The sequence below is a fragment of the Excalfactoria chinensis genome, chromosome 17 (assembly GCF_039878825.1).
Source record: "Excalfactoria chinensis isolate bCotChi1 chromosome 17, bCotChi1.hap2, whole genome shotgun sequence".
In the NCBI taxonomy this organism is placed as follows: Eukaryota; Metazoa; Chordata; class Aves; order Galliformes; family Phasianidae; genus Excalfactoria; species Excalfactoria chinensis.
Genome location: NC_092841.1, coordinates 1,535,333 through 1,558,738, shown reverse-complemented (window position 1 = coordinate 1,558,738; position 23,406 = coordinate 1,535,333). Strand labels below are relative to the sequence as shown.

The following is a 23,406-nucleotide window of genomic DNA, read 5'->3' as shown; positions in this document are numbered from 1 at the left end:
GGAGGTGGGAGCTGTGCTGGTTGGGCCCCAACCAAGTGTGGGCTGTGAGCATCAAACTGGGGCTGCGCTGCTGCTTCTGTCCAGGTCCCATCCTGCTCCTTGTGGGCTGCCCTCAGGGCTGGGGCTGCTGCTGCTCCTGCTGTGAAGGAAGAGCATCACAGCCCGATGACCTCAGTGCTGCAGAGCTGGTGCCATGCCCTGCGTGTCACAGCCTGTGCTCTCATCTCCCTGCAGTACTGCAGTCACGTGGGCTCTGTGCAGGAGCAGTTTATTGCTGTTAGGGGATTTTCTGAGGGGTCGGAGGGCAGCCAACTGCAATGGAGGCAATCCTGTCCACATACATCTCCCAGGAAGGAGCTGCTGTGGGTTGGTGGGTGCCTCTGTTTGGCACCAGCTGGCATTTCCATGGGGTGCCACACTGCAGGGCAGCAGCAGGAAGGCTGTGCTGTGATCCTGGGTGGGACGGGGCCACGAGCACCTGGGGGGGGCTGAGCAGCAGCACAGGGCTCTGCTGCTGGGGGGCAGTGCTGGAACACACACACAGCTCTGGAGGGGGGCGTGGGGTACCAATAGCACAGACAGCATCTGCAGCTGGAGATCACAAGGACACGGAGCAGATTCCTGCCCCACCACCATGTGCAGAGTCAATATCAGGGGCAGGAGCTGCAGAGCAGAGCAGTGCATCCCTCTGCACCCTGCTGAGCCAAACACACTGCAGGACAAACACAGGCAGCGCTGCCTCTCCTGCACAATCCACCCAAGCCACATGAAAAGAACTTTATTTTTGGAATATTACTCTCAGGTTTTGTTGGATTGTTTCTGTTTTGCCTTTAAACCACATTATGCCGTGTGACCGTGGTGGTGTGGTACACTTGTCCTATTGAAACATGCCATATAGACTTTGAATAAATAAAGCTACAAAGCCCAAGTTAAGTTATGTACAAAGATCTTAGGCAAAGAGAATATGTTTACAAACCTATGTACAATAAAACAAATGTAAACAGTCAAATGCAGCAGAGGATGCACAGGAAAGGAGGACCATAAGGGCCCTAAGAGCAAAGGGGGAACATCCCCACCTCTGTTCTGCTGGGACCGATGGTTTCTCTCAGCGCTTGTAAATAAACCAATGTACAGCTGCAGAGCCAAAGGAACACGATGGACCAAACCTGGAAGGAAGGGTTTTGTTTTCCCTCAGAGCCCCGTGGGGTGTGTTGGTTCACATCAAAATCCACCAGCTCTGAGGCACAGAGAACTCACATCAATGCATCGCTTGAAAGACCCACAAGGTACACCACAGTCGCCCAAAACTGTCACAGAAGCCTGCAGGTGACACTGAAATCCGGTCCTATATTACAGAGCTGAACATGGGGTTGATGGATACGGGGTCCTAGGATGGGGCAGTTCATCTGCACTGCAACCTATGGGCTGAGCGGCTTCCTAAAGAGCTGATGTCTGGTTTGGAGCTGGGGGGGCAGAAGTGTCACTAAGAAGGAGGGCAGAGTGCTGGGACAGGGGGATGGTTCAGGCACATGGGAAGCAGATGCTTGCTGCAGGCCCTGTGCCAAGGGAGGAGGCTCCAGCCAAGCTCAGCCCAGGGCTGTTGAGGGCAATGATGCTCACTGATGTGTGCTGGGCCTACAGGAACCTTCCCCAACTTGCTGCCATCCCATCCCTGGCTCCCCCCTTGTCCTCCCCCCAAGCAGCAGCTCTACACCCATCTGCTGGGCTGGGGAAGGGCCTTATGGACACGGCCAGCAGCTCACCTGGCTAACAGTGATCTCTGTGCTGCGTTAACTCACACCCCAGCACCCACCCCTGCTCCCAGCCTCACCCTGTGTGTCTTGAGAGGTTAAAGCCCTATGGGGAGGACAGCAGCTGGTTGGCTTAAACATCAGGATGTGAGAAGAGGCAGGCAGAGGTGTAGCCTTCAAGAAGAGCCACAAATGTTTTTGTCACGCCAAACCTAACTGAGAGAAGAGATGCAGTGACAGGTCGAGCAGCACCTGGCTGAGGTTCTGCATCCCCAGGAACAGAGCACTATGTGTCAGCTTGTGCAGCACACATGGTATGGGGCCACAGAGCACACCCACTACAGTTTACTCTATTAACAGGACATGAAAGGCTGCAAGCACGGGCTCTCCTCTAGCAGCACGGGCACTGCTGCACGCCATGGTGCAGGTCCTGTTCCCACGGGGCAGGGAGGGGGAGGAAACCAAAGCACTTCTCTTGCTGGGCCGAGAAAAGCGTCCGTAAGTCCAAGCACAAGCTGGCGCTGACTCATACGCTCAGGGGGAGCATGCCAGGTGCTGAGGAAGGTCTGGAGGCTCCCAGTCCTGCAGTCCCTTGGTCAAAGCCGTTTACTGCCCTGAGAAGCAACAAGAGACAGACAGGTCAGTGCCAGGCTTCCCTGGGGGCAGAGCCCGACCCCTCCAACCCATGACCCCCCTGCTGCACATACACCCTCAAAGCACACAGTGATAGGGACAGGGCCATGCTGACTGCAGTGGCTGCACAGAGGACAAGGGGCTACAGCCTAGGGAGTGGCACAGCCAACGGCAGCACAGCTGCTCCCCAGGCCTGCTCCCCATGTCTTTCCCCTCTGCCCAGCATCAGCTGCTCCCAGCCTACAGGCCCTAGGCAGCCCTCAGGGTACAGCCAGGCAAGGCTGGCTCCCTTCAAACCCAATTGCTCATCCCAGGTGGCTTCACACAGGCTGATCCCAGCACACTGAATGGGAGGCATCTGTTTGTCTACCTGCACACACTCAACACAGCTGCAGTGCGACCACACAATGGAGGAATGGGCTCAGTGAGAACAGGCAGCATATGTTAAAGCACAGCAGAGCTGGGGGTGCAGAGGGGCTCTGGGGCCCTCCAGCCGTGCTCCACCCCTCCCTACTGAGCCCCTGAACCCACAGCCTTCACCCAGCTGCAAAACTGCTCTCAGCCATGAGGGCACACAGCGCAGGGAGCAGCACGTGTGTGTGACAGCTTTCCACAGCCTCTACCCTGTTTGGGCTTTGACAGATCTCCTGCAATTAGGCTCAGCACACTGCGCCTAAGCTCACCATCTGCTGCTTGCCGTCAGCCCAGCCTTGATAAGGAGATGCAGTTACCTCTCAGCAGGGCAGCACACCCACCCCACTGCTGCCCCACTGCTCCTTGTGCTCGCCAATTACAGCACTGTTCCAGAGGAGCAGGTGAAGAACCTGAATGCTTGCTAGCAAGGTTGCCTTCCCATGGTAACACAGGGAAACGCAAAGCCCTCCCCATCCCCCAGCAAAGCCTGTCACATCCCACATGGGGCTGCGTGGATGAAACCTTTGCCACCTCCTTTCCTGTTAAGGCTGAAATTTCAACTGACTGAGATACGATCTCCGATGCGGTTCAGAGGCAGGTGCCTCCATGACTGCGTGCAGCAAAAGGCTGTTGGAAGAGTCTTAGAGCAGATGTACTCTGCTATTTTCACACGAATGAAGGGGCAGGAAGCCAAGCCGGTCCCAACATGACTCTGCAAATGAGTTATCAGGTAGAAAGCAGCCCTGCCAAGTAGCACAGGGGAGAAAGAAAAAATAAACGGGATTAAAATGTGGTTTGCTTCCTTTGGAAGAGAAAAGAGACATTTCAAGGCAGGAACGGCAGAGTTTCAGCTTTAAGGGATGTAACTCCTTTCAGCTCCTGCTCTGAGGCCCATTCAGCAGCATGATGATGCCCTTTTCTGCATCCCAGAGGAATATAATCAAAGCCAGAGGCCATGAAGCACTCAGGCCCATTGCACAGATGTCACACAGATGTGGCAGGGCTCAGATTAAGCCACCGGCGTCACAAACAATTTCACGAAGCCCAAGACAAAAAGGAGAAGGAGCCATCGCTGAGCAGGGCACAGCAGGACAAGAACACTCGCACTGCACACTGCTTGCCTGGATTCACCCTTGGTGCAGAAACGAAGATCAAGCAGCAGCCCTGATTTGCAGAAAGCCATCTCTATGGTGGGTCCATCAGGGCCAGCGCCTCAGACTGATCCCAAGCCAACAGTCCCTGCTGGAAGTATCCCCTGCAGCAGCTCCTGCTGGGTGTTTCTGACTGCTGTCCTGACCACGACATAAACTCTGTGCCCATTTCCAGCTGCTCTCTGCCCCGTGATTGCTCCAGATGGATCTTTACTCATTAATCTGCTTTTCAAGCTGTATTTTGTCCTTAGCACAAAGTCTCTGAGGCTCCTTCAACTCTAAGCATCAAACAGAACCTCAACAGAAGACTGTCCTGGAGCTGAATAACCCATCCCGGCACCCGCTGCACACGCAGCAGGGAACAGCCATCCCTGCTCCCTCCAGAGACAGGCCAACATCCAGCACAGTGCTGAAGGAGAAACACAGCCAAAGGGCAAACTCACTTGGGGATTAGCTGGGGCTACAGCAGCAATGCTTCACCCCATATCTCTGATAGATCCAATTCCATCAGAAACATGCATATATTTGAAGAGTTATTAAACCAAGAAAGCAAGCAGCTCTCAATCTTACACCTGGAACTGGTCACAGCACCAGAGAAACTTATCTAAAGCAAAAAGAGAGAGAGAGATTATCGCCTCAGGCTTCAATCATTATCTATTAGTTTGTAATGCTGTGAAAACTACCTCATGCAGTTAGCATATCCACCAACTCTGCATCTCCAAGCACCACAGTTAAAATGCATGCAGCTTATCATTGCAAATGAATTCATTTACCCATGACCAAGGTGGGGAATATCACCTTTTCACGCCTAGTGGAGAAAAAGTGAAATAGTTTATGCACACAGAAAAGACATTCTTGAGCATAACCCTGAGCTGAGACACAGGAAGAAGTGTTGGACTGAACCTCACCTGGCTGCTGCTCCCTGAGCTCTGCACAAGGATGCTGTGCAGGGCAGACAGGGATCCTAGTGCAGTGACTGCCACTATGCCTACACCCATGGTGGGAATATACCAGCAATGTGCAAACAGAGGCATTTCTCACATTTAACTGCAATGACTCTGATGGTCAAGAAAGCAGAAAGAGGAGCAAGAGAGTTGTGAGCAAGGAGGTTGTGCCCCAAGGAACAAACACCTCACCTTGGCTTGCTGTGGTTACAGCTCAGCTGTCACGGTGCCTCTGTGGCACCCAGCAAAGTCAGAGCCATTTTATTCCCCAAGTGGATCAAAGTCCCTAACAGCCAATAGCAATTATTACTGCAAAAAACCACATTTCCATCAGAGAACATCCCTCAGGTGCTGTTCTGCCAGGCCTTGGGGTGCACAGAGAATCACTGCGTTCCTAAAGGAACCAGCCTGTAGGAAAACGATCTTGTACCAGACTTGGTAGAGCTTAACATAAAACCCAATACAATAGTTTGTTATTTCCTGACTCTTCCAAGTCCCCTCAATTGATACTGAGCTAACTGCTCCTACCCTGGCTCCTGCACCTTTCTCAGCTATCTGCCCAGCTCTGCTCAGCAAGCACAGAGCAGGTGTTTGTTGAGAGACAGAGGCTCAAACACTTTTAGCAACAAAAAGGCAGAGAAAGGAAAGCAAATGGAACCGTAATGACATGGCTGGATTACCTCTGGCACAATCCCACCACCCAACAACTGGCTGTTCATAAGGCAGCGGCTGCAGATTGGACCGGGTCTATGAGCACGTGTGGCTGTTTCAGGCTCCAGCGACAGTTTGGGGCAGGGAAGAGAGTACAGGGGCTGGAGAGAAAGGAGAAGAGGGGAGAAGAAAGGGCACACCTCGGCTCAGCCCCATGCCCAACTGCTGCGATGCACACAGCTCACTGATGGGAGGGCTCTGCTCTGCTCTCACGTGCACACGAAGCAGGTTTACATGGCAGATGTGGAGATGTGTGTGCAGCACAACACTGCACCCAGCCCTGGGCCATGAGGAAGGCAGAGCAGGGCAGCTGTGAGGTGTGAGTTGCTGATCCCACTGCTGAGGAAGTTCTCTATCAAGGGGACACGTTTCTAAGCCTTTTTCAGCTACGGCCTGCCCTGAACTGCAGGCAGCCAGCCCAGATAACAAGAGTGATGACAATCTAGGTAATTAGAAGCGACTCCCATCCCACACAGCAATCAGCTTATTACCATACCACAATTCACTGTAGCCACGCTGCCTCCTAAGAACAGTTCTAATCCCTCCCCCAGCACTGCTCTGACAGCCTGTACATGAACTGAAGCCCACATTGCCACCATCACTGCTGTGGTGATGCACAGACCCTGGTCAGCCTTCCAGTATGCAGCCAACCTCAAAGTCTGTCCCATTCGCACGTGATGCTGACCTTGCTAAGTATGTGAATGCTCCCTTTCCAAGAGCAAGAAACAACAGTAGCTCTAAAAGTTCTTACCAGTTTTTAAGATGCAACGTGCCCTGCTACCCACATAGCAACATGATTCAGCTCACACAAGGAAGATTCCAGAAACCCAGCCTGTCTGCTCTCTATGTGGCACTGTTTAAGTTGTTTAGAGCTCTAAATAAATTCTGTTTTGAGGATGTGCTGAATATCAGCATTAAAGCTGCTCTGGATTGAAGTCTGATAGTGAAGACTACCACCAGCAGAGAGCAAGGAAGGCATTTTCACAGTGACACTGGGCACGGGTTTCTCTATTGCTGGGTAACACTGGAGGAAAGCTGGGCTGCACACCCTGCTCCTCAGGGCTGCTCATGCAACCACAGGGCTCTGAGCTATGAACGACTGTGGGAAAATCCTCCTGCTGAAGCACTTCTCCATGTCAGAGAGGAAGCTCCAACTACAAGCAAGTCACACGAGAGACACAGGGTGGTCTTTCCTGTAAAAGCAGCTTCAAACATTGTGGATGACACACAGCAGGACAGTACAGGACAGCTGCCCCTTCTATCACCAAGGATTACACAGTTAATAACATTTTCTTTTTCACTGGTAGCAGGGAGGAGTGGAGCAACGAGGGCACCGCTCTCCAAGGGAGCATGTGCTGCCCCACACTTATAGCTCTTACTACTAAGGGAACCTCCAGCACTGCAGATCAGGCACTCCCTGCACACAAATGCATCAGCAGCTATGGCAACCCCACCACTGTCTGCTTGAGATCCTTCTGAAGGGCACGAATCAATGCACCAGAAGATTCATGCAGTCACCAAGAGCTGAGGCAGCAGAGGGGCAGCACAGGCAATGACATCCCACCAGCTGAGAGGTCAAACACTTGTTTTCCTCTTTGCTTTACAGAAGCCTGCAGTGGAACGCTGATTCTCCATCCCCTTGAGAACCTGGCTCCACAGATTATTTGTCTTACTGGACAAAAGCTGTGGTGGGCTAAAAACGAGCCAAGGAAAACTTCTGCTTCACACAGCATCCTAAAACGCCCCCCCACCACCCTCAGTGCACAAACACATACCGACTTACCCTTTGTCAAAGAAAGAAGTATGCCCTGGATGAGGGTACTTGGTGCCGTTGCTGTTCATCATGCTGCTGTTAGCATTCCCTGAAATGTAGGATTTCCGTGACGCCTGGTCCTTTGCAAAATTTCTGCAAGCAGCTAATTTGGATTCTAAGGCCTGTGAAAGGGAAAGAGGTGGAAGGAGGGAGAAGAGGGATTTCATTTTGTTTTTTTAGAGAAAATATTTTGCTACTCCAGTTCAAGCTTCAGCATGACCAGAGATCACTATGATCAGAACCCCACAGCGTGATCATCTTTGGCTAAAACTGAGCTAAATGGGAACAAAGCTGTTGTTTTCTCAAATGAGAACCACGTAATGAGATGCTGATGCTCAGTAACTTCTGCTGATCCACCCTGCTATGCTTCAGAAGAAGTGCTACAGACACAGCATAAGAGGGAAATAAAGGCAGCTAAGCCTGTCTCCAAGGTTTCTACTTCATTTCTACTATATCCAAGCAAGCCCGACCAGTTCTTTTTCTCCTATACAAGGTAGCAGACTTGCCTCATCCACTGACTCCTAGCAGGGTGGACACCAAAACCCCAGTTCTGTCCAGTGGTTTGAGCTGTGCCACATAGCTCGCTGTCACACATGCCAGCAAGAAAACTGAAGGGAACATCTTGGAGAGAAAGGGAGCCCAAGGCACAAGATGAGACATCCTACAGGTAAGACAACCCAGAGAAATCCTGCACATCCTATAATTATTACTAAATGAATGTATGAGCTGGAATTTTGCATCACTGGCTGCATGTCTTTAAGAACAGGCTGGGAAAGAAGCATGCTTATTTGGCATTTCCTGTCCTCGCAGAGCAATCACATGGGATGTCATTAAGCTCCCTAAATCCCCTACAGACTCTTACTCACAATGATCCCATTTTAAACATACCACTCTGTAACCCCAAGCCATCCTGCTGCCCTTTCAACCCAGCCTTGATGAGCTCACCAGCTCCAAATACAAGCAATGATCTGATTTTTAATGTCAAATTTGGCTAAAACAACCATATTCACGTCAGCTATTTCTGTTCTCAGTGCTAACCACACAGGATAGAGGAAAGCCAGCCCTGGAGGCTAGACACCAAGGCTGCCCATGCTTCCACTCAAAACACTACCCAAGGAGGCAAGTAAACAAGCTTCTCATAACTCATGTCTTCATTCAGCTGGAAAGCTTGGCATGCTAAGCAACACTGCAACAGATGTTGAAACCGCTTCTTCCCTGCTCACAGTTGTAAATCCCTTTAGAGGCTCACACATTTCACTTCCCAATCAACTACAGATGGGAACACTTGGCTTTCCCCTGATTTCTTTTTTCACTTTCTTACCAAAGGGCCGTTTTACTTTATGTAAACTACTCATTTCAGTTCTCAGTAACTTCTGCAGACCTCCTCAGAGACTCCAGTCTGATATCAGCTCACCTTCCATGACATAACATGACTGTGCAGTGGGTACTAAGGCTGAGGCTCAGCTCTGAGTCCTGCTTTCATGTGAAATATGAACAAGCATCTGCTAACGTCCAGCCTCCGTGCACCAAAAAAGTCTTTACGCCAAATATGGATTTTATCTCTAAAAGTTGGCATCAGAACCGTAGCAACCTGCTCCATAAATCAAGATTATTAAAAAACAAGTGTTATCACAAACACCAAATGTGGACTCTCTTAAATAAGAGAGACACCTTAGAAACTCCAGCACTAATTCAGCATGAGCCAAGGCCCTTTCATCCCATATGTGGATGAACACACAGTGAAGGCACAGAACTGGGGATAGTTCAGTACAGAGCACTCACCCCCACTTTCCGTAAGAGATCTCCCACGATGTTGAGTGCAGATATTCTAGCTGAAGGAGTAAGAGGGCTTGTACCAAATCCATTTGGTATAGCTGCAAACAAACACACTTTATTATATGCGTCATTCCTCCACTGTTTAATGTATATATATATATATATATATATATATATTAATCACTTTTACATGGAGATAAATCTAAAATCTTACTGCAGACTCTTTGTACAAACAGTAACACAGGCTACACAATCACTGGCCACAGAGAGAAGAAAAAGCTTAATTCCTGCCCACTACCCTCCTCCCCATTAGGTACACAGGCAGAGTTCATGCACTCTCCATCTGCATAGCTACTGCCTGCAATCTATCTAATCCAACCAGAGCTTTCTCCGGAATCTACTTTAATTTAAAATAAATAAATAAATGTTTTAATCCTTGTGATTGACCTGAGCCTTCCAGATGGGAAGAAGGACTAGGCTAATATCCTACTGCTTCCTGAGAGAACAGCACCCCCGAAAGCACATGGTAACAAAGACAGCCCAGACTGTCAGCACTGCTACCCACTATTTACCCACCACTGAAATATTAGTCACAGCATTTCTCTGCAACCCCAAATATATTCTTCTGCAGTTGTCTACTGCAGAGTGCAATCCTCACCCCTACAAAGCAGTAGCTAAGCTTCACTCTTTCCTTTCCATAGTATTAACTAATTATACTCATTAAATCGGTCTGACACTGCTCCAGTATTCCAGCACATGCTATGTAGGGATCCACATGTACCTGTCTTTACTTCAAGTCAGATTAAGACCAGGCTCTTGTTAGTAAATTTTTGACAAGCAGAACGTACTCCCAACCAACCAGGCCCAGTTTCCAGGAGTTGTACCTTTTGGGGAAGGAAAACTATTTTCAGATCCTTTTCCAACAGGTGTAGCTGGCAAGGAGAGAGAAGCCTGAACAGCTGAATCCATCTTTTCACAATCTAGAGTTGGAGAGCTCGGCGCAGACTTGCGGGTAACTTCCTGCTGCCTTTCCCGTACTGCCAGCTCCTGCCGCAGGTCTGAGTGTGCAAGATAAGACACACACTGGATTAGTGACAGATTTCTCCAGCATTCTGTTCATTTATATAGAAGAAAATACTTTGCAATAATCAGTGATTCACTGTTGCTGGCTCTCTGCAGCAGCGAAAAACTCTATCTCAAATACCATCACTGCTGGATGGAAAGGGAGCCACATTCTGCTGGCCCAGAGAGCTGTGTACACCCAGAAAGTGAGGCAGGTGACCTGGCCTCAGCATTCCTCCCTACTTGTAGTTTGAGTTCCATGGAAAGTGTGTTGCAGAAAAATGCAGCCAGTCACGAATGCCTGCTCACTTCATTCAGCTGGGAGGTTAAGGAAACATGTTAATGACCTGATCTTGTGATCTTGGGATCCAACACTGCCCTTCCAGTTTAATAATCTGTAGGATCGCACACTAGCCAGATATTGTGAAGGAATGCTGTTTCTTGATTCATCAAGATGAGAACAAGCAGACTAAAGAGATCCATAGCCCAAATGACAGGGAAAGAGAAGGGAGATTAGGAAACCAGTGTTTTATTCCCACTATCTCTCTGGACTGCTCTGTATCACAACCTTTCTGCCTCCCACTTCCATTCCAGATTTGCTATAAAGAACATCTAGCACAATTCAGTCATGGATCTGTAAAGTCTCTAGAGTGCCCAGAGGCAAATAATAATACATTACGTGGTTGGCTTTTTTTTGTTTTCTTTAGTTTCCTTTTCAGGCACAGCCTAAAAAGGTCCTTTTTAGGTCCTTGCCTTCACTGAGGAACTGTTTCCAAAGAAATAGTTTGGAAAGAATGCTGAGAAATACTGATTTCCAACCTGCCATGACAGCACGCTAACAAGCACGCTGCCCCATTAGAGAAATCGCACTCCCCAACCACTAAAATAAAAACAAAGTTCCCCCCATGTACTCAACGTGAAATCTCTCAGGGAATTCTCAACTGTTACAGCCCTGAGGATTACCTGAAGCATCTCTGATGCCATGGGTCTAACCACAGCCTTTATGGGCATATCTTAAAGAAGTCAGGCAAATTCCAACAGGCTTAGAAGGTAACAGCATGTAGCATTTTTAAAGATGGTTATTTACCATTTAGCATGCATTTCCCTCTTATTTTCTGTACTTTCCCTGTGCCTTGTGGCACAAAGCCATGGAGAGGGAACTTTTGGAACACAGCTTTCAGCTCCACTAAATCTGTAGAAAGCACTATTTTCCTACTCACCTTGGTTAAAAATCCTGAAAGAATCTGACACTAACTTTACCCTACAAGAGGAATTTCTTCCTCTTAGATTCAACAGACATACATAGAACATACTGTTTATTAGCAGGTAAATTCCAACGCTTCTATTACACATCCAGTTTCAATCTCACTGAGTGAGGCTTTTTATAAACATGAGCTTTGGTTGCTTCATGTCTCTGTTAGTAAGCCAACAACATACAAAGACGGAACTAATCAAGCAAGCCATACCTCTGGCTTCATCCTTTAATCTCTGTACAGAAACTAGCAATGATTCCTTGTCATCCAGTTCACTTTCCAAGAATGCATTTCTCTCAATAGCCTGGTTCAGCCTTTGTTCAAAGTCTTCCAATGAAACTATTGTTGCCCTAGAAATAAAATCCAGAATATTAGGTTCTTCAGCTCAGCTAACTTAAAAGTGTATTCAAATACATAACAGAGGAATAACGTTAGCAGGATCTACATTCAAGTTAGTTACTTGAAAGCTATGGAAATGCTTCTTAGAAAGGACCAGAACTCCAAAGAAGGGAGTGAGATGAAAAGAACACGATAGCATCTAGCTCTCCAAGACATACCAAAGAGCTGGGACAGAGCCTGTCTGGCACACTTAGCTCCATTTTTCCCAAGTCATTCTCCAAAGTCATGTATTTCATATATCAGCTCTGGAGAAACAGGCAGCAGTCCACAGAAAGAAGGGCACTGGGATATTGTTCCATGATTTCAGTGAGACAACTTATGTGTGTCAAAAGTTAGTCATGAGGTTAAGAGTGCTGTGGAAACAAGGTCTCAGCTCTTAGATCTTACTGCCAAATAGCCAGAGGCTCATTCCTGGTCCCACTGAATCAGTGGCAAAATTCCCATTCAGCAGAACGGAAGCATGATCTACTCCAAAAATGGGCGTTTCTTGCAGCAGCCTGTTCATTTTCTGCACTTACACAGACCACATTTGCTCCCCACAGTCATTAAGCTGTTATGCAAGGAAAGAGGAGACTCCTTTGGCGTGTTTAATTTAAAAGGGACTAAGTAAAGCACTAGCTTCCTCCTTCAAAGGGGCTTTGAGCACAAGGATCACAAATGTAAGAGTCACTGGGCTGGCAGTATCAAAACTAGAGCACTGGCCTCCCTTGCATGGCTCATTTCTCACAAGAACACGAAGCATTGCAGGTCCCCCCACAAGCTTTTCTTCTGTAATGCAACACTACCAGGTGAACTCCAAGGGTAAGTTGCACTTTACAAAGAATCAAGTGACTTAGGGTTTTTTTAAGATTATTTTTTATACGCACATTTTTGTTCTCCCCATTAAAGGAATAATAAAACGATGAATCTGAATAACACAGACAAGCTCTAGTGAATATTTAAGGAAATAAGAGTTTTGCAGCCTTCACCTCTTTGCACGTTCCAAGTCATCGTTGGCCTGCTCCAGCTCCCTGACATACTTATGAAGCTGATCTTTAATGGCCCGTGTCTGGCTCAGGTCATCCTCTAACAATGACACTTGCTTGTAGCTTTGTGCATACTGGTGCTCCAGTTTCTCCTGAAAGAAAGAGATGTCCAGAGATAAGTATCAGTAGCATCCACTCAGTGGTCAAATGGGACAAAGCAACATACAAGCTGCAGTCTGCAGATACGGGATTGCATGGCAAAAACTGTAAAGGCAGAGGGAATGTACTCTGAACATCGAAAGGAACTAAGGATACCATTACACACACTGTGTAATGGTCCTGTGCACTGACTACTCATAATGACACAGCTGGCTGTTTAGAGATGTGCTCCTGCACTCACAGCTGCTCTAAAGCCTAAACCATCTAGAAAAACAGAGAGAAATCAAACTGCACAGCCTCCTCTTTAGTGTCTCTCTCCCCTTACAAAAGCCACACTGTCACAAGAACTCATCTGACATCTCCATCACTGAAAATCAGAGCCACTGACATCTGTTACCAAACACCTCCAGGTCCACAAACTTATCTTTGAAAGACTGTAAGATTAATTCCAAAACACGCTTTTCACCTGCTCTAATGGTACAGATAGGGGCTTATGGAAAAACTACTGGCCTTAAAAGAAGAGGTACCAGCTATTGGGACTGCACATGTGAACAAGTAGTCCCCAAAACATCACTGTTACCGGGTAAGATCCCAACCCTTGCGTTCATAAAATAATCCAAGATGACCAGAACAGGTACTTTTCAGGATCCCAAAAGAGGCAAGGACTTCTTAATGGAGAGATATTACCTAAAATTCACTTTCTGTACACACAGATCCTTATGCAATCCCTGTCTCCATAGATATTGCTATTAGGAAAAAAAAATCCCAAAAAACTGTAAAGAAAGAGGACAACATGTTGGTCTGACAAAACATACTTGTGTTGTCCTCCCCGTTGCTATGCTGATGCTGCCTGTGTACATAACAAAGCCACCACTTGGCCAAGCCTGCAGAATTCAAACAGAGGAGCACAAACTCAATGACAAGTGTTTAATGATGTGAACAAGAAAAAGTCCTTGAGAAATTTCTCTGGTATGCTGCTGGCCTTATTTGGAGTACGTGCCATGCTCAAGACTAGATCTTAAGCAGATGATTCCTTTACTTCGCTTAGGTATCCAATAACCAAGAACAGAACAGACAGCCTAAAATGACACCCGACACTTATCTGAAGGAAGAAGCAATATCATTACAGATTAGACTTACCTTTAATGTTTCCACTTCATATTTCAGCCTTTGGTTATCTGCTTGTAAATCTCTATTCCTCTGCTCAGCCTGCACCAGCTGTGCTTCCAACTCAGCTTCTAGTTCTCTGCTTCCCTCCTGAAATTCAGCCAGCTCTTCACGAGCTTCCTGGAAGCTGTAAGGAGATTTCATCAGCTCAAAATGCAGCGTCTCTCAAGCACAAAGTTCACTGCTCTTTAGAAACAATTAGATGAAAAAAAGCAACAAGAGTTTTAAAGTAACCAGGGACCTCGACAGGGAAAGTAAAAATTGGGGGAAACAAAGAAACTGCATTGCTTACCTACAAATGAAAATTCAGCCCTTTATATCAAATAACTCTATTAAATACACATGCAAATCCAACCTATATCAAGGCTATTTCCAGGATTCCTTCAAGTCTGACACTTGGTACCCCACTAGCCTTCACTCTAGCAGACTTGAGAGAGTCACTAAGTAAAGCTTTTAACATCCTTAAGGCAAAAACCAGCACAGAACAATAGTCACTGCATCTCAGCACTACCTGGAAATATAACTTTGCTGGAAAGCACTAAGGTTTGAATCTCAGGGTTACTAAGTGCTCTGGTAGGAAGCCAGCATTTACCTACCTTATACCACTGCAAGGTATTAAATTACTAGAAGCAGCAACTCCACATATTTCACTAATTACACTCTCATCTTTACCATCCATAATAGCTCAACTCTGCAACCAGCAGAGAAAACTGATGAGGCTTTAGGAAGCTACATATTCATTGGCATCAGAGAGAGACCTCACAGTCTTTTTTCATACAGCTCAGGGATCTCAAATGCCCACCCCCTGCCCCTACACCCAGAAAACAGACCCAAACAAAACAACAGCTTGCACTTTGGGCTCCTTGGGCTTGAGAGAGGCTTAGCTGGCTTTGCTTCTATTCCACACTAACATGGAGCGCAAGAAAAGCCTTCCAAAGGCAATGAGCTGGAAACCTCCAGCGCTGACTCCCCTCCCCACAACAAAAAAAACCACAAGCAGCACTCAAGACAACAAGTTCTCTTGCCACTTTTTGTAACCAAAAAGCATTCTGCTCCCCTTAAAAGATGGCAGAGGCAAACACAGACAGGACTATGAGGTATAATGAACATGCTTCAGTATATTGCAGCCAGCTACCAAATAAGAAACTTCTCAGACCGAGTACAAAAAGCCTGAGGGAATAGTAATGATACCAGGCAAGCCCACAGGCAGTCTTCCTACTGCAAAACATCAAGCTAGTACTTAAGACAGCATTTTAATTATACAAAGATACACATGATCATAAAAGGGCTCTTCTCCTGCTCTAACGTGCTCAGTCTTGAGTTCACAGCATTGTAACACGGGGAACGAAATACTCAGCCTGCACAAGGCTGGATCTAAAAGCCGCACCTAAAGCTGGAAATGCAGAGATCCATTTTAATACATCTAATGCTCATTTTGGTTAAAGTCTTGCAGAGAAATAGATGAAGCTACATTCTCAGTCATCAAGAACCAAATCCACTCTGAAAATATACAACAGTACCTTTGTTTGTACTTCAAGGAAAGCTCTTTCCAATAGGCAGTTTCCTCTTTTGGACTTGAGAAGGTTGGAATTTCCTCACTGTCCATGTTCAATATGACCTGTAGGATGCAGACATAAGAAAATGCTTAGTATGATGAGGCAGGCAGAGTAACCCCCCCCACACTGTTGCTGTACTTCAAAGCTGCGCCCTGTCAGGAGCAACAGACTTGAAACTGGCCTGCAGAATGTTAATGATCCCTAACAGCCACCTCTGAGCAAAGACCAGCTGCAACAAGTAACATCATGGTACCCAACCTCTGGAAATGCTCATGTAGCAGCCTGAAAAAGAGACCACAAGTTTGGGCTGTATCCTTCACCGACCTCAGAAACAGCAGTTAAAGCCACTGGCTCATTTAGGACCACCATGGGTAAAGATGTGCAGCTATCACAGTTTACACTTGGATTTGTAAAAGGTTTTTCCTAGGGTGCATAGTACAAACACTGCCATTTTTTTTTCCTCTCCAGAAAAGACCATTTAAAATAGATGATAAATCTCGAGAAAAGAATAAGCTTAAACTCACCTCTATTGCAGAGGCTTTTAAACAGTGTTTGTACCAAGCTCATCACAGCAGATTAATCACTGCAGATGACCTAGAAGCTCTGACTCTCACACACTGACAGTCATCAATAGCCAATGCTGTCCCTCCAGGCCTGAAAGTGTCACACTGACATGTCCTGCATCTCAGTGACCCACATTTGAGACACCCAGAAAGTGTGACAATACGATGACAGCGCTCCCATCAGAGGGCACAGCAGCCCATCCATTTTGGCTCACACCTAAAGCACAGCCAAACTGGCACACTGTTCTGCAGCTGCCACAACCCAGGGCATGAAACCAACCTTACCCACAGGGTGCTCAGTACGTCCCAAAAACCTCAACTCTCTCACTGTGTTTACTTAACTTACAGCTGTGCTGCAGTAGCAGTCTGTCATGAGCCAGGTCTTCATGCTGCCTGAGCCAACTGACCATGCCTCCTTTTCTACACGGCCCTGAGCTGAGGATAAAACATAGGAGGTTCTACCATTCCCCCCAGCACTACGGATCTGCTGTATCTCTTCAGATGAAAATCTCTTTGGGTGTATGTGCTTCAGTTATTGCACCTGTTACCAAGGCAGCTTAATGACAATGGGAACAAATCAACTGTGTTTACAGTGGATGCAGAGCCCATGATTCACCTCCTGAGCTGCCACTGTCACAGCCTGATGCATTAAGGCAGGCAGACATCTGCTGTGGCTCAAGCACACGTCAAGAAGCTCCTGAACTGCTATGCAGATCTGTGGGTTGAGGAAGAGGTGAGCAGTTGATTACTGCTGTGTGCTGTCCATAACGTCAGTCCCACACCAATCACATTGAAACCACCTCAGCAGAAGTCACAAGGCTCTTGGCTCTCAGCTGGCACTCTCAAGTCAGCCACAATCACTTTTTCACCTCATTAAATGAAGCATAGCATTGAACAGGGTCAGCTCCACAGCTGTGTCTAAAGGTAAACAATCAGGGAACCACCCATCAGCTGAATTCAGAGAAAAGTCAGTACGAGGAAGTACCTTACATCATTTCCTAGAAGCAGCCACGATAACGTGTGTCTGGGTCCAAGACTCCTTCCTGTCTGCTTGCACAAGACACACCCTTGGAACCAACACCCGAGGAGCCCTGCAAGCAGCAACCAGCAGTGCTGGGACCCCCCATGTCCTCCCCAATTCATCAGAGCCCCACTCTTCCTCCAAAGCCACCCCCCAGGTCTCCCAGTGGGACAGAGCAGACCTGCCATATGCAGTGCCCCAGCTTTGTCCATCTCATTATACAGCAACAGCTCCCAGCTCCCCACGCTCCGTGCCTTCCATCACACCTAACGCTGCCGCCACTGATTCTTGATCCACCAACCGCACTACAGAAACACCTCCATCAGAAGCTCATGCCAACATGCCAGCTAAGCATTTCTGCACACAAACTTATCACCTGCCTTCTCTCCCGTGCCTGGGGGACAAGAGAAAGGTGATACACAGTGGGTCAGAACCATAATACTGCTTTGAGAGTTAGGAGACACAGACAGCTCCCAGCCTGCACCTTTCCCTTCTGCCATCCATTGCCCATTCCCCCCAATAATGGTGTAGAAAACCAGACCTATCCAGATGCAGGTACACGCTCAGCAAAAAGCAGCTCCACAGCACTAAGAGAATCTAACACAGTTCTGACCATGTGCAGGACAGTGGATGCCCACGGCATGCCAAGAGTTGGATACAAAGCGCCGTGCTGTAGCGCACTGTTGGCTGCATTGGCTGCAGGCATTGTGCGAGAGCTGAGCCCAGCACAAGCCCTTCCCATTCAGAAGCTACTCTGCATACGTGGCACTTGCAGAATCAGGCCTTTGACAAACAACACTGGGGCTTTCAGGAGCAGACAAGACAATGCAGCAGCGTCTTCCAGGGAAAATGAGAGCAGGCTCATGTCGATGCCCACTCAGAATTCATTACAGCACAGCTTAGCATTCACTCAGCACCCTGGGAAAACTCAGTTACACGGGCAGAACTCCAGATCCAAGCAGCTCTACAACAAGAGCTATGTTCAAAATGCGATGGCTCCTTTCAAGCGCCCATTACACAGTCAGTGGGACAGAGCAACTCTGCACCTAAAATGGAACAGCTTTTCCACGCTGTGATTGCTCCTAAAAACTGGAGCTTGTAGGTTACAAACTTCACTAAATCGTGTTTTGGTGTTCTTACTTACTTATCTAGTTGGGCAGGACAAATCTGGCTTCCCGTTCCCAAAAGCATTCTTGCAAGTGGGTCACTCAATACCTTCCAGACCTTAAAAGACTCAAAGCCTGAATCCAACACACAGCAGAACCAGCTAAACTAACAGGTAAGCAGCATTCCCCTCGAGTGCATCAGTGAATCTTGCAGCCAAGGCCAAACTGTTATTTTCATGGAGTCATCTCTCAGCTGAGCCATTAAAATACAAGCAGGAAGTATAACAGAGAACCTTAGAAAAGGCTCCCCTGGCTCCCCATGTGACTGGAGACTGGGTGATAGCTTGGATCAAATGTCCCACCAAAACACTAAGCCTGAAACACAACACGATGCTCAGAAACTCAGACTCTCAGCCAGCCCTCCCACAGCTCGGAACCCACCCTGCTCCATAGCCAAAAGCCATCTCCATTGATTGACACATCAGGAGCTACAGAAGCACCTCCGAAGTGATGGCATCCAAAGTGATCCTGAGCGCTGCTCCTTTGCAGCTGTGACTGCCCAATATTTTCAGGAAATAAAGATGAACTTAAGAAGAGGCCAAGCATTGCTACTCAAATGTGACAAGTCACAGTGCTGGCACCACCACAGCCACAGCTCTTTTTGCTGACCACCAGAGGTAATACAAATGTCAGCTGACCTTTGGAATTAACCAAGTAACTACCTGCAATGGGACTTGATAAGGAGACCCTGCCAGAGTCACATCTGGCCTTCAGTTCTCAATGTAACGACTCATGCTGGCTGTCAGAGTCCCCAAGCTGGGGAAGTGCAATGTCATAGCTGCAGTGCTCCCTGTGCCATAGGGAATGATGCTGCCATCACCCACAGCTGTGACACAGAGCAGGACACACTGCCAGCACAATGCTGTCCAAACCCACATTATCTGCCTCTTCCTGCTCTACACCCTTTCACAGACACAAGCCTGAAGAAAACCTGTTCCTACTGTTCCTCACCTCCCCAACCCACAAGACCTGACAGGAAACCCCCAACCCCATTAAACTCTGGATTTTATTATTTTAAATCAAAGAGTAAAGCGTGGCTGTGAATCTGAGCACATCTGCATCGTCTTTCACTTATTAGCAAAGGGAAAGCAAACAATCAAAAGCAAACAAACAAACAAACAGAAGCCACGGATTAGATTTCTCCAATCAACTTGTGCTTGTTTTTCCTCATCCTGAAATAGGAGCCAGAGGCATTTTCATGCGCGTTTTGGAAGGCTGCCTGCTTCCATCACTGCTTCAGAAAGTGAACCTCTGTCTCTTCCTGCAATACTATTTTTGAACTGAATGTTCTCTGGTGAACCACAACAAATGCCTCCTTGCCTCTTACAACAGCAGCATATGAGCTTTCAGGAAAAAAATAGTCTCAGAGCACAGCGTCAGCACTATGCGCCTTCTCCTGCCATAATAATAAATCCTGCTCTTCCCATGTGGACAGCACAGCAGACAGAAGGTAACCAAACCCTACCTGCAGGAACTCTGTGCCAGGTTCAGGCTAAAAAGCCTTTAAAACAACCTGAGAGCAAACAGCTCAGCTGTATCTCAACAGTCTCCTGTGGAATCTGCCTTACTAACCTCATACAACATGTGGCTTAGACTTCCACACCTAGCAAATAGAGTATCTGACAGGGGGCAAAAAGCTACCAACCACACACAAACCCCAATCAGCAAAGGCATCAGAATTCAGCACTAAAATCATTTACTCCTTTCACAAACGACACGATCTTAAGACATCACGACTTCTGTTTGTTCCTAGGCAACACCACCAAGGCATCCTCAAAATGAAGACCTGAAGAGGCTGGTACAAAGACCAGCACCTGCAGAGATGGAGGGGAGACCCCTGCCCAACTGCACATGCCAGGACCCAAGGTCACCTGCATTGGTCCCAATGTGCTGTGCCCACCCTGGCTATTCACCTCAACTCTTTGCTGTCTTCCTCTTAAAGCCCTGAAACACTGCAGCATGACCTGCCCAGGAGCAATGACTTCATCTGAGAGCTTATGACAAGCATAGCAAAGAGCCTGTGACAAAATACAGCACACAGGTCCCCAGAGTCTCCACATTTTCTTAGCAATTAATACCACCGCGATGAAGAAATGCCTTGAGAAGGTAGTGGCCAGAGGGCTATGATGCTTCTGGATGCTGCACAATGACAAGTGACTTAGAGAGAAAAGCACTTAATGCAGGTTTCTCCTCAGATCCATCAAATACCTTTAAATCTCCTCAAATTGAGAAGTACCAGGGAGGGGAAAACCTTGTGTAAAAACACCCAGCACCCATGAGTCACAGCCCAGCCAAGCAGAGGCCAACCAAGCCTTAGGTCCCTTTAACAGACAGGTCACAAGATGAAAGTTAACAGTAATAGACCAAAGGAGTAAGAAATACTTTGTGTTTCCATGTGCTCACAAGAAGGGGGGGTTTAACCCAAAAGGGGAGGAGGATACGGAATGCATCTTCCTCTCAATACATTCCTTCACCTCTCAACAGTGTGCAGAACAGCTCTGCACAGAGAGGTGAGCACCTGGGCTCTGCCTGGCAGCACAAACACAGCCCAGCCAGGCTGAGATGTGTGAGCAGGACAGAGGAGCTCTTCCAATATTAATAATGTAAAGAACAAACCAAAACAGACGACCACACCACTTAACCCACACCTCACAGCTGCCACTACCAGCCAGCACGTCTGTGCACTTGCCGCTTTGCTGATGCATCAAGTTTATATTTAAACAAATAAACATAACAGCTTCCTAGTCTCTCTTACTACTACAGGTATTGATATCTAAGCAAAAATCGACCTTGGCAAGGCCACCTACCAGCCACGAGGTCCTGGAATTTTTATGCAATATGAGATTGGCTTAAATAACCCAGTTGCATTTCCACTGCCGTTTCACTCAGACAACCACTTCCTTGGGCACGAAACACCAGGAGAGCAAAAAAAATCCCTCTCTGCACTCCTCACCGAGTCAAGTGAGTTTCGGAAGGGGCAGAGCAGCCCTGAGTCACTGAGCACGGGTGGAGAACAATGGGGCTGCGTGGGTGAGGAGAGCCATCCGCGTCAGCAGGAGATGTTAATGGGAAGTCACTCAGCTGCAAGTCCAGCTCCAGGAGCGTGTTCTGCCTTGTGTCAGTGTGTGCTCATCCTTCACGGCACGTCTGCCGCAATTGGGGTCAAACTCATCAAAGTGGGAGAGAGAGGCAGGGCCTGCCGGGATGGGTCACATCGGCATAGAGCCCGGCAGGCCCTACTGGGCACAGGGGGAGAGGGACAGAACATGCAGTGAACTGCTGGGAAACACGGGGCACAGACGTACATGTGGCACTGGCAGCAGCGAACACAACCTCTACCAGAGCAGCTGATCAAGCCATGGCTGTGAGAGGGAAACAAGGTGACAGCACGTTCCTTGCAATCAGTGTGATTAAGGGCAGGCGTTAATTGGCACTGCCTGAAGCCCCAGTCCACGGGCCACGTACGTGACAGCACAGCAGGCCGTGCCAGCTCTCAGTACCACAACCCCTGGGCTGCGAAGAAAGGCACGGAGGAACACGGGCTACGCCTGTGGCCGGCAGAGAAAGCAAAGAGCCACACCGGGAGGGGCCGGGACACCCGAGGCTCCGCGGGGCAGCTGTGATCCCGGGCCGGGCCCCGCGAGCCCAACGCCGCCCTCCCCCCGGCGCCCGCCCCAGCCCCGCACACAGCCGTGCGGCGATCCTCTCCAGCCCCCAGCCGCCGGCCCCGCTCCCCCCTCCAGGGCCCCGCAGCCCGACTCTCCCCGCACCAACCCGCCTTGTGTTCGCCCCGCGGCCTCCTGCCGACGGCCGGCCGGCCCCGCGCCGTTACCTCAGGGGCTCGGGGTGAGGGGGGGGAGCAGCGCCTCGCTCAGGGCGGTGGCCGCGCGAGCAGGGCCAGGCCGGGCCGCCGACAGACAGGCAGGCGTGCCAGCCAATGGAAGGAGGAAGGGCTGTGCAGCCGGCCAATAGAACGCGCCGCAGGGCGGGACCTGCCCCGTTGTCACTTTGCAGCCAATCGTCGTGGGGACGCGGGGCCGCAGCCCCTCAGCGCTCAGCGCCCATTGCTTGCTGCCCACCGCTTACTGCCCCTTACCCCGGCGGACCGGCTGCTGACCGCCGCGGCATCCCTCAGCCCCGAGCCCCGCCGCGGCCGCCACTCACCGGAGCGCATCCCCAGTCACAGCCTGCATCGCCCGCCGGCGGAACTGCCTCATCCGGGCACCGCGGTGGGCGAGGCGGGGTCGTGACGGCACGGCGGGCGGGTTTGGGGGCGGGGTCAAGAGTGACCCCGCCCCCTCCGGCTGCCTCTGTGGCTTCACGGCCGACCTGCGTTGCCTCTCGCCCAGCCCGCGCTGCAGCCCTGTTTGCATGCTTCATTCTCTGCCCTCTGCAATTAACCGGGCGGGCTGTCATTAGCAATGGCGCCTTGAGCCAGGTCTGTGCTGGGCCCTGGGGCAAGTTGGGTGCCCACCATTCAGGTCTGGATCTGCTTGCATGCCTATCTGCAGCAGATTGGATGTCCACCGTGGTGCTCTTGCACTGGCTGGGTGCCCACCGCTCAGCTCTGGAGCAGGTTGGGTACCTCACCTTATGTTCTGGAGGAGGTTGCTTGCCCATCATTCTGCTCTGGAGCAGAGGTGAGCACCCATCATTGCTCTCCAGGTGCACTGAGCAGGTCAGGAGAACCTCCTTGTGGAGGAGGTTGGATGCTCATCATGGTGCCCTGGAGCAAACCAGTTCCCATCTTCTCTCCCTATGCCGATAAAGCCACGCAGAAATACCACACTCTCCATTCACACTCCCACCCTCTTGGTGCAGCTCTCCCGATGCATCAAACCCCCTTTACAACACTCTTCCCGGTGGGGCTGTGCTTCCACCAACAAAGCAGCGGCGGCGGGG

The 23,406-nt window shown here is 49.1% G+C and overlaps 1 protein-coding gene across 6 annotated transcripts; it reads right to left on the bottom strand.

The window, feature by feature from the left end:
• Nucleotides 1–743: 743 nt before the first annotated feature.
• Nucleotides 744–22,770, bottom strand: NDEL1 (nudE neurodevelopment protein 1 like 1). 6 transcript variants are annotated; one of them, XM_072351858.1, is made up of 10 exons: nucleotides 22,669–22,770; nucleotides 15,719–15,816; nucleotides 14,172–14,325; nucleotides 12,876–13,024; nucleotides 11,722–11,858; nucleotides 10,078–10,251; nucleotides 9,200–9,291; nucleotides 7,388–7,539; nucleotides 5,574–5,705; nucleotides 763–2,365 (listed from the first exon to the last, which is right to left on the bottom strand). In XM_072351858.1, exons 2-9 carry the CDS (start codon nucleotides 15,802–15,804, stop codon nucleotides 5,609–5,611), a joined length of 1,041 nt encoding a protein of 346 aa, XP_072207959.1. In that variant the 5' UTR covers nucleotides 15,805–15,816; nucleotides 22,669–22,770; the 3' UTR covers nucleotides 763–2,365; nucleotides 5,574–5,608. The 6 variants fall into 6 exon arrangements, with proteins under 6 accessions (XP_072207963.1, XP_072207964.1, XP_072207965.1 ...); XM_072351859.1 differs by lacking the exon at nucleotides 22,669–22,770 and adding an exon at nucleotides 22,279–22,328 and having other exon boundaries at nucleotides 764–2,365; XM_072351861.1 differs by lacking the exon at nucleotides 22,669–22,770 and adding an exon at nucleotides 21,312–21,377 and having other exon boundaries at nucleotides 764–2,365.
• Between the last annotated feature and the right edge of the window lie 636 nt (nucleotides 22,771–23,406).